At 40.3% G+C, this 14,989-nt stretch overlaps 1 protein-coding gene across 1 annotated transcript in view; it reads right to left on the bottom strand.

Annotated features, from left to right (window-relative positions):
- Positions 1-14,989, bottom strand: part of PARN (poly(A)-specific ribonuclease) — a 118,470-nt gene that overhangs the window by 80,351 nt on the left and 23,130 nt on the right. Inside the window, exons 14-18 of the mRNA XM_019710397.2 lie at positions 12,514-12,557; positions 11,429-11,471; positions 10,505-10,580; positions 8,302-8,412; positions 7,927-7,996 (exon numbers count right to left, since the gene is read on the bottom strand). Of these exons, the coding sequence (XP_019565956.2) occupies positions 7,927-7,996; positions 8,302-8,412; positions 10,505-10,580; positions 11,429-11,471; positions 12,514-12,557 (344 nt within the window). The remainder of the gene's footprint in view (positions 1-7,926; positions 7,997-8,301; positions 8,413-10,504; positions 10,581-11,428; positions 11,472-12,513; positions 12,558-14,989) is intronic.

Genomic DNA, 14,989 nt, shown 5'->3' with positions numbered 1-14,989 from the left:
TCTCCATCAAATGAACTGCATCAAATTACATCAAATAAAAATGTTAAATTAAGCATTATACAAAGGCAATGTCTGCAGGGCCTATAAAACAAGATTGTAAAATGTCAGAGGAAACTAGCCTAACACGATCCAGCGGTCAAAGTCAACATCTTTCAGAATAACTGCTCAGGCTGAGAAAAAAAAGAAATCTTTCAAAGATACCAGCATTATCTCTTAAGAAGATGTGCCATTAACTGTAGAATTGTCTCTTTTAGAGACTATGTGTTGCGCAGGCAGAAACCTCTCATAGTGGAGGACAGACCTGGGTTATCCCTGATCCTGTCATTTCCGGGGCTCTCGGCCGATGGCCTCAGCTTTCAAATGGGGACATTATTATGTCTCTGAGGGTTGCTGTCAGAAATTACAGGTAATACGGGTGATTAAAGAGTGGAGATATTCAACAGAGAAGATACATAGCAGCTAGTCTAAATGTCTCAGAGTACACTGCTAACCCCTGAATCATATAAATATTAAGTAGTCTTAGAAATAACTATTGTCTACTTGCTCATAGCACCCCCTTCCCTAAAGAAGTCGTGGAAACAAGTACTAGTTCCTAGTCTTAAGAAACCAGACAAAAGGCTTACGAATAGACTCACTTATCTTTTACCTTTCTGAAATCAGTGTACTCAAGAACTTCCAGGATAATCAAACCAAGCCAATTCTTGGAGATTCTTTCTGTCTTAGTAACCTGGAAAACCCAAAGTGAAATGAATGTGACCAGGGCAAAATGAAGGGCTTTGGTTAAGCTATGTGTGGATAAAATACATTTTGTGTTCTAGGGAAAAGACATATCTGTAAAATAAGAAGAAATTGGCTTCAATCCTTCTGGAATCTGGGAGGCCATTTGTAACAGTACAATTCTACTCTTCATGGCACTTGACTCCAAAATTTGTACAATCTGGAAAAGGGTGAAAATGGACTTCATTTTTATTAAAAAGCTTATTCCCTAGGCTCTTTATGATTAAAAAGCAAAGTCCATAACAGCACCAGTGAGCTTCTCACCAGCTGAGGATGAATGATGAGCTATGCTCCCTACCCCTGGTTCAAGGTCCATTGTTGGTAGAAGCCAGGAGGCAGAGGACATAACTCCTTTACTCAAACACCATGGATGTAAAATTCAAGGGTTACTACTACCAAGTTCTCAGGAAAGCCAGCCCACTGGAGGGGAAGGGCCCCACAATCACCACTGTCTGCCTGACCTCCTCAGTTTTGGCATCAGCGGGGACTACTGGGGAAAGAGATATGCAGGGCACAGCTGCTCCTGGTGGCAGACGAATGGAAGGGACTGTCTGCTTCACTCTGCGGCCTCACAAGTTACACGGCCTCACCACCATCATACAGCTCAACACACATGAATGAGACCAACACTCAAAGCAGGTATTCACATCTTCTGATTCACAATCCAATGTCATAGCAAGACCTTTTTAATGAAGACACAAAGACAGTTACAAAATGATTCCTTAAGAAGACTTCTAGGTTGCTGTTCTCTATAAAAATGGTTTTATTGGCACCAGGCACTTCTGCCTCTTTCCTCCCGTCAGCACAGAAAGCCTGCCACCCGAGGATACTCGGCTAAGTACACACAGTGCGCTCTGCTTACCTACCACTGGCCCTAGTACCGGGAAAAGCCAGCTTCACGTTATTTTCTTAGAAGTTCACGGTGGTGAAGCCACAGTGCCAGCTACACTCTGTGCAGCCAGTACACACACTGCACTGGGAAGCCTCTAGATGTACTCTGCAACCTCAGGACAACCCTACGAAGTGGACATTTACCATCTCCGCTGCAGATGTGGGAACCCAGCTTCAGAAAGGACGGACATCCAGCCCGAGTGGTGTGATGTGAACTGAGCTGGTCCAGTGAGATCCCTGCTCTTTCCATCCTGCCCCGCCCGCCTCACCTACAAGCAGACCTCAGTCAAGGCAGCTGCACAACTTCATGGCCACAAATCTCAAGGCTGATGCACCCAAAAAGTGATCTAAACATAGAACAGCAATACAGACAGAAAAGAAAGACGCTCCGGCGGCTAGAAAATATCAGTAGTTTTAACAGATTGAAATCTCACTGAAGCAATGAGTTGCTCAAAAATAGCTCACAAAAGGACACATTTATAGAGGCAGAAGAAAGTACATTAGTGGTTACCAGGGGCAGAGGAGAAGGGGAAGGAGGGAGTCATGGTTTGATGTTTATGCAATTTCTGTTCAGTGAGAAAAAAGTTCTGGAAATAGATAGTGGTGATGGCTGGCTGCACAACACTGTGAATGTATTTAGCGCCAATGAACTACACACGTAAAAATTATTAAAATGGCAAATTGTGTTACTATACCATATTTTTAAAAATTAATAATACCGTGTACCAAAAACCACTGAATTGTACACTTCAAATGAGTGAATTCTATGGTATGTGAACTTATATCCCAATAAAGCTGTTTAAAAATTTAAAAAGAAACAGTTTCCAAGGGGTCACTTAGTGAATGTTATTGCTTTCCTCTCTTTTCAATAAAAATCTACAACTGAAAATGCTACACAGCGCAAAGACTAAGAAATAACCATATGCCTCAAAGGGGAAAAACAACAGACGGAAAAAGGTACCATTCAAATCTTACTCCCTGAACAGCGTTTAGTTACAAGCAGGCTTTTCCATCCCTCTGCTCCTTTTCTGATCAAGGCTTCTATAAATACAAAGCCCTCTTCATAGGGTACGTCCAACACAAAAGGTGCGATGATATGGTATCTTCTGTGAAAGCAAAAAGCTCTCCATTTGCTCCCAGCATCCAGTCAGAAAAGCACATCTTCAAAGGATAAATGTCCCCACAGCAGTGGCAGCAGTGACAAGCTGAGCCCCATGATGTGTCAGGTAGTGTGCATTTTACATACATTCCCCCATTTCCCCCTCACAACAACCCTATCAAATGGGCACTGACATGCTCAATGACAGATGAGGAAGCTGAGGCACAGAGAGGGTAAGTAACCTGCCCTAGATTGCACAGGTATAAGGAGTAGGACTGGGATGGAAACCCAGGTACCTGGACCCAGACACCACCACTGCTCTACACTACATAACATCCTAAAGTGAAGCAACTCAAATGGTTTTTAAATTTTAAATGCAAATGGAACCAATTACGTGAAGGGTTGTGACACTCACCGCTAAGCCTTATCAACAGTGTTATAACTCTACAAACTGTGTTGTAACACCCACTTACGTTGGGAAGTTGAGGGCCACTGAAAGGAATTACTGTAACCCTTAAAACAATGGACCTAATTTATACCTGTATCTCACTCAGTAAAGACACATTCAATCCATCACCCAGGATGCTAAAAACCGACACCAGAATCAGAACAGATTAGCCTGGTCCTCTTGTTATTCCAGCACCTTCTGCTCCTCTGTATGAGGAAGAGGAAGAGGAGGAGGACAGGAGAAGGTTCAGTGAGGCCCTCCCTGCAGGTGATCAGGCAGCACCCTCTTGAGAGACAGAGTCTGCACTTCGGGACACATGGCTCATTGACAAGCAGCTAGTGACCTGGAGTACCACACAGCTAAGCATGAATGGTGGTTGCTAGTAAGTGGGGCAAATACGAGCTGCTCTGTTCATTATCAGTGGAAGGACTGGGAAGAAAAGAGGTACAATCAGCCCTCCATATCCATGGGTTCCCTATCTGCAGATTCAACTAACCACAGATGGGAAAAAATTTTTTTAATGTTACGTTGTTGCTGACATGTACTGCGTATTTAGGCCTGCAGTGGTTGCCTCTGTATTGAACATGTACAGACTTTTTTCTTCTTGTCATTATTCCCTAAACAATAGTGTAACAACCATTTACATGGCATTTACACTGTATTAGGTATTACAAGTAATCTTGAGATGATTTAAAGTATACAGGAGGATGTGCGCAGGTTATACGACAATACTACACCATTTTACATATAACGGGTCTTGAGCATCCGTGGATTCTGGTATCCGAAGGGGGTCCTGGAACCAATCCCCCACTGATACTGATGGATGACTGTATAGCCCCGATCTTTAGCATTTTGTTTTCCTATAACCCTTCAGTTTAAAATCTCTCCAATGTTCAATATGAAGCACACGCGTATTACACAAAAACAGCTTGCTGCCAGCACAGGACTGCTTTCCACGGAGACAAAGGGGAGAAATACCGGTGTGCTTTATCTCGGGCATCATAAGGACTCCTCCTCTCTCGCTGCTCTGGGCTGTTCTGTGTCTCTATACCACCTCCAATAACCTGATACTCATTTGAATCATGAAACTTTAAAAGTGCTCCCAATGAAAGCAGGCTTGCTCCCATTATGCACCAATTGGACACACTTCATCATCATCCGATTTCTCATAAGCAAACACTAAAGGTAGGTACAGGCCAAAGTGGACACTTCACATTTCCTGCCACTCTACTCCAATTTCATCTCCATGTGATAATAAATTTTCTTCTTTATCATGAACTGAAAACATAAAACACATCCTGCTACCACATCTACTTTTTTGAATATCCTAGCATGTTAAATTCTCTTCTAGTTCAAGAAAGGAACCCAATGTATACCTGGCACCCACCAAATTCTTAAGAACTGTCAGAGTCCTGTCACATCCCATGCAATCTTAATGACCTCCATGCGAGGCGAACAGTTCTCCCCATTTCACAAAGGAGGAAACAAACTGTCCAGGAGCGTGTCACTCCTTCTAATGGTTTCCCTCCTCATTGGCAGCTTAGAAAGGACACACACCAGGGTCATCCGAAGAAGACGTAGACTTCTAGAGGAATCCTATTCAGAGTCGGAACACTGGGGTCAAGCTCGAGGTGGCCATCCGCTATGCACAGTAAACTGCAGGCAATTCTTTCTTTTTAATTCTCTTACTTACAGAGAATAGCCACAATTAGAGACTTAGTCATTTCCTTCCTCTTTCTAGGAACTGAGAGGTAAATAGAAAACCTTCCCAAAAAACCTTCATGAAAGGTTATCTATAAGAGATCGAAGGTGTCTTACAGAAACAGATGACTGCTAATAAAACATAAGGCAACAGTCTGATTTTGTGCTTTCTGTGGTACAATACAAAGTAAAAGCAGAGAGTATTTTTAGCTCTTCCCAGCCTAAGAAGATCTGACCAAAGTATCTTCTCTAAGTCTGGTTTTCCATGCATTGATTAAAACTGACCAAGGTTATGAAAGAACGTAAATCATTTCCTGACCAGAGAACCTACGACATAAACTAAGAGCACATTCCACACAGCCTGCCATTAGCAGTGGTCTCATCCTGATTTCCATCACTCAGCTCTCTATGACTTCCATTCTGATTCCAACAAAGAAAGGAGAAATGTGGGGAGGCAGGGGGGTGCTCGGGCCTTGAAAGACAAAATGGCACCATGCAAAATCCTCACAGGACATTCTTGCAGACAAATATGGCTCAGAACATATCTTATGTCACACTCAGTCTCCGCATACTGCTCAAACACCAGCTGTTCTGGGATCTTAATAGTTGACTCAATAAAGCTTCCCAAAAAGACATTTAATGCAGCCAAACGTTAATTTAAAATAACGCAGAAATAGGTGGAGTTTACTTTCCCTCAAGATATACTTTTTAAACACAAATCTGGTGACAGCAGAATAAAATATTATTTGCATATGTGGGCAGTTTTATGTCCTTCAAATTTTATGTTAGGACCATCATATTTGGTTAAGCTTACATTGAGGAAAGCCTGTTGCCAAAACAAATAAACCCTCGGAAAAATTAACAGATTTTTTCCTAACAACAACTACTTCAGATTATGTTTATGGCAATTGTTGGATGTCTTTGTACAAAGGTAATCTTGAAAAAAATGACAAAATCGAGGTTTAATGTCATAAATCAAACCTGCATACAATTAAGAATGAGGTCATCAATACAGGAAGAAGCAACTGCTTTTCCCACTTTCTAAAAGAGTTAAGAATGGATGACTGTACTTGACCAAGCTATTCCAATATAGAATAAAAACAGTTCTGATTTTGCATTTCAAATCCTGCTGAATTTTTTTTACTTCAAAGGTGAAGAAAATATTCTACCTTTATAGATTGGGAAAAATAGAGCCAAAAAATCAAATCAGGGAAGCACTTTCAGTGCAATTCAGGAGTCCTCCAGTATTTTTGGTTATGTATCTAGATTTCAACAACAAAAATCTGAATGGACACATGTCCCAATTTAAAATGAAGCTATGTGTTTATTGTCCAGTTCTTTGGAGTAAGGTCTTACATATTTGCAATATTAAATTGATCTAGAAATATATAAAGTCTTACTTGAGCTTTTGAATCTAAGCTTATTTTGAGTGCTCTTTATGTTGGTCACACAGATTACTGATAAACTCGGTGCTGCCAATATGTAACCCAGTTTGTATCTATCACCTGATTTTATAAGGAGTAGATTTCGTGGAGAATAGGATAGTTACTTTCAATATGTACAAATAAGTAAATATCTCACAGTTGAAAAATATTGTTGAACAAATGAACTTAACATAATGCACATAAAAATGTAAAGAATGACCATGATCTAAACAATATTTAGTGTCGCCCATAGGTTCCGTGGTCTATGACATAAGCTGCCCTTCCAAAAATTTACAAAGGTATGCACTGCCCCTCAAAATAAGAGTTAAGAGCTAAGAATATCCTGTTTTACCCATAAGGGACTGGATAGATAGCAAGGACTCCATCATGAGCAGAATTAATTTCCCAGGCAGAAAAAGTCAACGTAATTTCTAGTATCCACCACACTGTAACCCAGTCCACTTTGAAAGACATTTGGAAAGCCAAACACATTTACTTCTGAAATGCTGCAGAAAAGAACAAAGACTAACTAAGAAAAACAAGAAGCCACAGTATGATGACCTGCCCTCACTCAGATGGCACGCATTCCGAACTATCGCACGCCAGATGCTTGGCACTGACGTCTGTCTCTGCAGGATGTCACTCACGTACAAGCCCATGATGCTACTGTTTACACAGACCCCCAAGGAGCTGAGAGAGCCCTGACAGGGACACTGCAAAGTGCTGCACAGAATGGAAGGAACTGATGGAACCAGCCCAACACTGAAATCGTGCTTTCTCTCAGTGGTGCCGATCGCTGTGGGCTGCCTTGTCCTGTCTGGCTCGCCCAGAATCTCCTAGAACCAACCCTGCTAAGAGAGCTGGAATAAAGATGAAGGTTTAGGGCTTGGGCACAGAGCCAAGCTGTGGCCTGTTTGAGAAGCACATCCATAACTTTAGTCTCCACAGTGCCAAGAAAGCACAAACCGCACTTTGAAGTAATAATCTTGAGATTCTTTGAAAATGCTCTGAACTTAGACTTCTGCCTAAATCACACGGACTCTTCCAATAATAAAGGTACGTGAGTGAGCTTTTACTTCACTGGGTCCATTCAGACGGGCTCAGGGTGCAATGACAATCAAAGCTCCATAGGTTACCTTAAAAGTCATTCATATAACCAACATTTTCTTAGAGAATATATTATTTAATCAGATAATAATACAAGCATAAGTAATAACCTCACGTGTAAAGTTTGTTAGGGGTAAGTTATGTCTGTGTGTGTGCATATGTGCATACACACACACACACACACAGTCTCCCTTGTAGGTAATATAAACACCAAAACCACCAGTTCTTTCTCTTGGAAGAGATGCACTATCTCTGGCAGTGTATTTTCTTTCCGTCTTTTTTTTTAAATTCAATATATTTAATAAATTATTTCCCAAATGGTCAATTTCTATTTTCAAAAGACATCTGAGTCACCAGAGATGACAACTATTTCTTCTAAAAATGCACTACACCTCCCAATCATCCCTAATTGACAGCCCAGATACTAGACTATTCCACAGTGAGAGAACGTGGGCCCTGGGAAACCACTGATAACTTACTTGTTAAAAAAAGGCTCAATGAGTTTTGATCTGGCAGACACATGAATTTTTGGAGGACTAAGAAAAGAACCTAATGGAGAAAAGAAGCGGAGAATGACATACAGTCAGAGCAGACAACGCCTGAAAGTTCAGGCAAATACCTACTTAAATCCACAGTACGGGTCAGCGAGGGGAGAAAGTACTCACAGGGGCCAAGACCCACCGCCCAGGTGTGAGTCTGTGCTCCTCCCAGCGTCCTCCCACTCCTCCTCCCCAATCTCCTGCGACTCGGCCCCCTCCCACTTCTACCTGGGTAAGGGGATCCCAGGGAAATGGGAAATGGTTAAGACCACTCTAGACCCCCGCGCGCTTGACAGAAACATGTATAGTGAGTACCTAGGTAGTCTGCCATGGAGATGAAACACAGTCCTGTGATATAAGCATCATAGCCTGCCTCGTGGAGCTGTTCAGAAGCTGTGTCATAACTCGGAAAACCTTCTGCGCTTTCTAAAGAGAAAAAAGAAAACAGTTTGCCCTAGGACATTACAAATCCTTAAGACTGGTAAGCATATTGCCCCGTCCAATCCAAATTGCATTAGTGTGTGCTGCAGAAACAATCCTAAATAAGCACTGAATAAAGCTACCTACTTGTTAATTCTCGCCACAGAGGCCCTTACAATATGAGGTAACAGTCACTGAAAATGAGAGCTTGGGTCTAGACCAGAGCAACGCCCCAGGTGCATTTCCCAAACCTCGGCCGCAGGCCTCCCTGTGGCACAGGGGTGCTACTTATGATTACACGTAACTCACTCTATGGCAGTGATTCCTCTTCTGGTTGTTTTGTAAGGTCACAAAAAGGAGCGTCTTCCCTGACAGATAATGTAACATCGGGGCACAACAGGAATTTCGGAGTAATGGTTGACAGCACGGACTTCGGGGTCACACTGTCTGAGTCTGAATCTCTGCTCACCACTTACTGGCGATGTGACCTTGGACAGATCACTTCACCCCTGCGCCTCCATTTGGTAGAATGAAGGGAACAGTCACACCTCCCTCATTTTTTGGTGAGGTTTCTGTGAGGCTCAAGGGAGCTAATGTAAGCAAAGCTCTCATACAGCGCTTGTACCAAGCACTACGTTATTGTCATTGTTATCTAGCAATACCCCAGGTAACCCTCCCAAAAGGTAAAAGACTCCAGTAAATACTGGCAGCTCCATTCAATATTGTCCTCCACCATGTTGCCAAGCTGACAGACCTAAAGATCTGCAACTGACTAACTCCAAAAACAGATCAGAACTTGCTGTAACGCGACCTGTGGAACATGGGGTCACTTCAGAGGAGAGACCATTTTATAAGATGATTTCTTTTGTCACAAGGACACACAGATACTGAGAGAATAAAATCTGAGAAGATTGACCTGCTTTAGAGTAAATCCCCTACCAGATATCAGAATATTATTTGAAAATAACAGAATAATAGTATAACTCATAAATAAGTATTTCCTAGAACCATTCTGGAAATGAGTATCAAAAACGTAACAACAGAATCAAAAGCATGAAGGGACATTAACAATGAAAAGAATATAACTGTTTTTACATCAATACAATGCTCTTTAAGCAAGAATTCTTTAGCCTCCGTAAATATTATATATCAGCCTCTAAGCTTTAAAAAATATATTTTAACATGATAGCCAATTAAGTAATAGCCTGTATTCTGCCACCAGCTGAAACAACGATTTCCAAAGTCAATTATTTCCATTACATTGTTATAGACAAGATCTGGTTTCTTCCTACCCCACCCGACATCCCTCCACCACCACTACCCCTTTTCTTAATTCCTTTTTTGGACTATTATCCAGAAAGGGAAGCAAACAACTGTATGCTTGGCTACTGGAATACCTTCCACTGTTAATTTCTGGTCCCTTAGTCCTATTGTCAATGTCGTCAGAAGTTTGCAGGCTACAGGTAATAGAAAGCTAAGTACAGTACCAGCAGCACAATTAGACAAACAGGAACCTAGGAAGTAACACCTGGAAGGTTCACTAAATACCTGGGGCCATGGTCAGACAAGGCAAAACATCTCTGCCCAGAGAAGCATTCCTCCCTACTTCTGGTTTCCCTCACTGATGCTCCACTCCGAAGCCACCTCTGAAGGAGGCAGGGGTGGAGACGACTCTCCTTTTTCATCTCTAAACCCAGATCTTGGGCTTTTCTGAGACAGAAAGTATATTTTCATTCTAGTCCTGGCAATTAATCACCAACTCTTTGTCTCGGCTGAAACAATGCACCATAGAAAAGGACACATCAAGTGTGGGGATAATTCCAAGCATTAGGAAATAAAAGCCCTGAAGGCTTAACTGCCAAACTTCTCAATGAACAGGCTACACAATTCTATGAACACAAAATTGAAGTAAGATTAGAAGACCATTTTTATTCAGAAAACAGGAATTCAACACATGGCATAAGCAAATTAATTTAGCCAAAATCTATAAATGTCCAATAAGTTTCTAGAACAGTTTCACTTTTCTTCTACAGTTTACATCAATACATAATTACCACAAAGAGTTCGGGAGTTTTCCTTTCATAGTTTGTATTCTTACCAACTTTAGGAGGGTTGAAAGGTGTCTCTTTTAACCGCTTTTCCAATTCTGCAAGGGATGTGTTGTTGATGATATCCTGCAAATCAGTAAGCAGAGAATTACGAGCCTTCATCATCTCAGTGCAACATATACAGAGGGTGCCAAAAAAACGTATACACATTTTAAGAAAGGAAAAAACTATTAAAATTACGCTGATGGTAACCACTTTGAGCACCTCTTCTATTTGCAGAAGTCAAACGTGACTTGTATTCATCTTTTGTTATCGGTATATATTGAGTATTAATTTTAATACAGTTTTTTCCTTCCTTAAAATGTGTATACATTTTTTTGGTACCCTCTGTATTAAAGAGATTCACTGTCTTTACAAACAAAAAAGCATCCATTACTGCCCCCTTGTGTTCTTTAAAGAAATACAGGAGTCATCTTTTACTCAATGTGAAAAACAATCAGTAAGTTTAATTTTCACCATACGGGAAGTTTAGCCATATGAAAGATTTTTACACATGCATTAAATCGGCAGACCTCGAGCCAGAAAGCTACATCGTTCTGGCATTCATTTCACTCAGCTGTATAAAGTCACCAAGTTAGCAAATGATATCTTTACCTGAATTTTCTTGATTAGAAAATAATCCGAAATATATAAAATAAGGAAAATAAAGGAAGAAATGTGTACATGTGTAACCTATTCAAAAGTACATTATATATTTTAATGTTAAAAACTTACATTCAAAAAAATAAAGGGACAAAAAAAAAACACCACAATTCCATCACCCAAAGACAACTGCTATTCACATTTTGACATATTTGTTTCTGGTCTTTCTCTGATTTTTTTTTTTTTCGGATGTATTTGAAAATGACAATGAAACAGACCAGAAGTCCAAAGCTCTCAGGAGCAATTCAGAAAATTTCAAATTTTAAAAATACCTTAAAAGGTTGTGTGCTGGCCATCAATTTAGTATCCAAGAGTCTAAAAACAAAAGAATTTTTAATAAGGTAAACAAGATGCATATCTATGTTCAAAAAGTATTTTACGCCAATGAACAGCTTATTGTCTTAGAAGAGGACAAGGAACAAAGCACATTAACCACTGTGCGCCCAGCACTGGCCTCCCTGCCACGTGAGCCTAGGAACTTGGTCCCCTCAGCCAGGGGTTTCCCAAGAGCCAGTGGGGAAGGCCATGTGCTGCAGTACGCAGGCTTGTACCCTGAGGGGGTGCGGGCTACATCAATGTCAAGGGGAAGTCCAATATCCGCTTTTACAAAGTTTCCATACGGCTGGATATAGTTGAATATACCTAGTTGACAGAATACTCTCAACTGGGTATATTCAACTATATCCAGCTATATATTCAACTGTATCTATATTCAACCAAATACTCTCAACTGGACACTTCGCTGTGACAACATACAAGAAAGACAGAGCCAACTTAAGACAACTTCACCAGTTCTACAGGCAGCATGATGTAAGAAAAAAGGAGCTGCTGTCTATTTTCACTCTCAGTTCAAATTCTGATTTTTCAATCAAATAACACAACTAAGCATCGATTATAAAAACAAACCATCACAAATTTAGAGTTATTAAACCACTTCCCAGCTTATATGAACAGGATTGTAATCACAAGCCAGTGGTTTTAATAAATTACTTACTATAAACATATTTGTATTATAAGGGTGGCTGAATGGCTCAGTTGGTTAGAGCACAAGCTCTCAACAACAAGGTTGCCGGGATGGTGGACTGCGCCCCCCGCAACTAGATTGAAAAACGGCAACTGGACTTGGAGCTGAGCTGCGCCCTCTACAACTAAAATTGAAAGGACAACAACTTGACTTGGAGCTGATGGGCCCTGGAGAAACACACTGTTCCCCAATAAAGTCCTGGAAATATACACTGTTTCCCCAATAAAGTCCCGTTCCCCTTCCCCAATTAAAAAAAAATCCAAGAAAAGAAATATTTGTATTATGTATGCCATGATGAGTGTTTTAAATGAAAGACAAATCCTCAATGCTTACCTGGGGAAAACACATGCTGTCATCTCCTTAAACTCATTTAAGTCCTAAAAAACAAGAGAACGAGTTGTTACAATTTAACACTCACAGTATTAAAAATATACATAAATATTTCTAGTTCCACAGGTCTCTTTTCAGACTGTGATACCTCACACAGGCCCTTTAAGCTAAACTGCCAGACCCACTTCTAGTTAATAACTTTTTAAAAATCTTCACAATTTCCTCACGAATTGGGACTCACATGACCTGATACAAAATCTTTGCATAACCAAACAGACAAATTTAAGTATTTTATGGCTAAACTAGGAGGGGAAAAAAGGTTTCTATTATATGTGGAAAACTTTCAGTAATAGCTCTATTACACAAATTCATCATTATAGTGGGACTAGCAAAGTTATTTAGATAAAATGGTTTATACAGGAAATGGACAAACCATATAAACTAGGTTATACCTTTACTGGGAACACCTTTGAAATGTTAGTTAATATGGCCACTAAAACACAAACTTTCCACCATATACACGATTCCTGCTTTTTAAGTACTCAGAAAATTGCTAAAGTGGCACCAATAGCAAAACAAAATTGCCTGAATTAGACAATTTATTTCCCAAGTTTATTTTGATCAGGAAGTCTAAAGCGGAAATAAAACTGCTCTAATTTTGAATTAACTCATGTACATACATACACAATTGAAATGCTAGACTGACTGTCAGATTTCCAACCCTTTGAAACTGCACTTCTCTTCAGTGTTATTCATGCTTCATAGGAAACTGCCATTTCCAATTAGCTTTTCAAGCCCATAAATACAGACTGTATTTATTATAGCTAGTTTGCAATATTTACCAGCTTTTTAATGGCTACCATCAAATGAAGGGACAATACATGAACAAGTGGTTTCAATGCTAACTCCAACAAAAATGCAATAAGGATGGTTTGTAATCTCTCAATACCATTACAAAGCTTCACAAGCAAGAAAAAATTACAATTATGGCTACTTGCAGGGCCAGCAATAACTGAGTTCCAGACTAGCGCCTTCTAAAAGGTCATGCGGAAGTACCATGAAGATTCTTAAGAAGAGACTCTCCCCTGAAAGGCAGCTCCAAAATATGAATTCTTTAGTAAACTTTTAAATGTAAATTTTGGTACCGGTGTATGTAAAAGTTCTGCCATTTTCAGTAGGTTTTCTTATTTATTCTTATCACTTCTTTCAAAGGTAGATGGAAGGAAACCATTTTCTCCCTCTGACAATGGCAGAACACAAACAAGTTAAGTAACTTACTCAGGTTACCTTAACAATAAAGCAAGGGGTGAAATCACTTATCCTAACCCACATTCTACTGTGCAACAAATCACGTGCTCTTTCTACTAGAATTTGATTCAAAACTAGTTTCGTTCAAGGTAACATGTATTAGGTGCCTATGTACAAAGTGCTGTGCTAGGCTTTTAGACACAGACAGTAACAAGGTAACACTCTTTGTCTAAGGAGCTAGTCACCTAGAAGGAGAAGGGGGTAATCTGTGAAGACAAAATTTTCGCACCATAACAAGTACACGGTTCTATGGAAGTTCAGAGAAAGGAAAGAGCAAAGCAGCAGGCAGGGAAAACTTCCTGGAAGAGGCACAGCTGGACCCTGATTAAGATACAATAAACCTATATACAGCAAGCATTAAGAAAAACTAGAGAATAGTCAAGTTGGAGGAAATTATATACCAAAACCACAGACATGCAAAAACACAAAGTACTTCTCAGGGAACAAATGAACTAGTCTGACTGGGAATAAGGAGAGTGGGGAGTAGCTGAGCTGCCCAAGAAGGCTGGGACAGATGATAGAAAATTGGATATGCTGGGCTAAAAAGAATCAGCTGTATCGAAAAACAAAGAATGTGGGATTAGTTCAGAATTTGGAGCAGGGTCAGTGATGTGAACAGAGCCATACATCAGCAGATTATAAAACTGGTACAGTGAGAAGATCCTCATTTGTTAAATCAATATTTCATGCCTCCTATGTGCCAAGCTCTGTTTGGTAGTCAAAACACCTATAAACACAGTATTAAATACACTTTCCTCTTTCCATACTGATAATTTCATTGCTTCAAAGGTCAAAAAGTCATGATAGAAGCTGCTACTTTGGTCTGTTAGGCCAGTAAGTCATTCATCTGAAATAAGCATTAGCTCTTTAGCTTTACAACAACGCGAATTCACACCCATCATGTTTGAGGCTTACAAGTATGGAGCCTTTTGCGTCCCAGAGAGTGACACGGTTGTCATGAAAACCTTAAGGTTGCAGAAGTAGGATAAGGGGAGCAACAGAGCCACTGTGTTCAAGGCTGAGCTGTGTTGGGCTTCTCCAAAGGAAACGATCAAGATGTTGATGGAACGATGGTCCTTAAGAAATGGGAAGCAAGGCTTTGTTTGCAGATGTATAAATGAGCCTGAACTCCAAAGTACATATCTTCCAATCCAGAAGTAGTGAAAGATAA

Source organism: Rhinolophus sinicus, linkage group LG18 (assembly GCF_036562045.2).
Source record: "Rhinolophus sinicus isolate RSC01 linkage group LG18, ASM3656204v1, whole genome shotgun sequence".
NCBI classification, from domain to species: Eukaryota; Metazoa; Chordata; class Mammalia; order Chiroptera; family Rhinolophidae; genus Rhinolophus; species Rhinolophus sinicus.
This window is presented reverse-complemented; position numbering and strand designations above follow the sequence as displayed.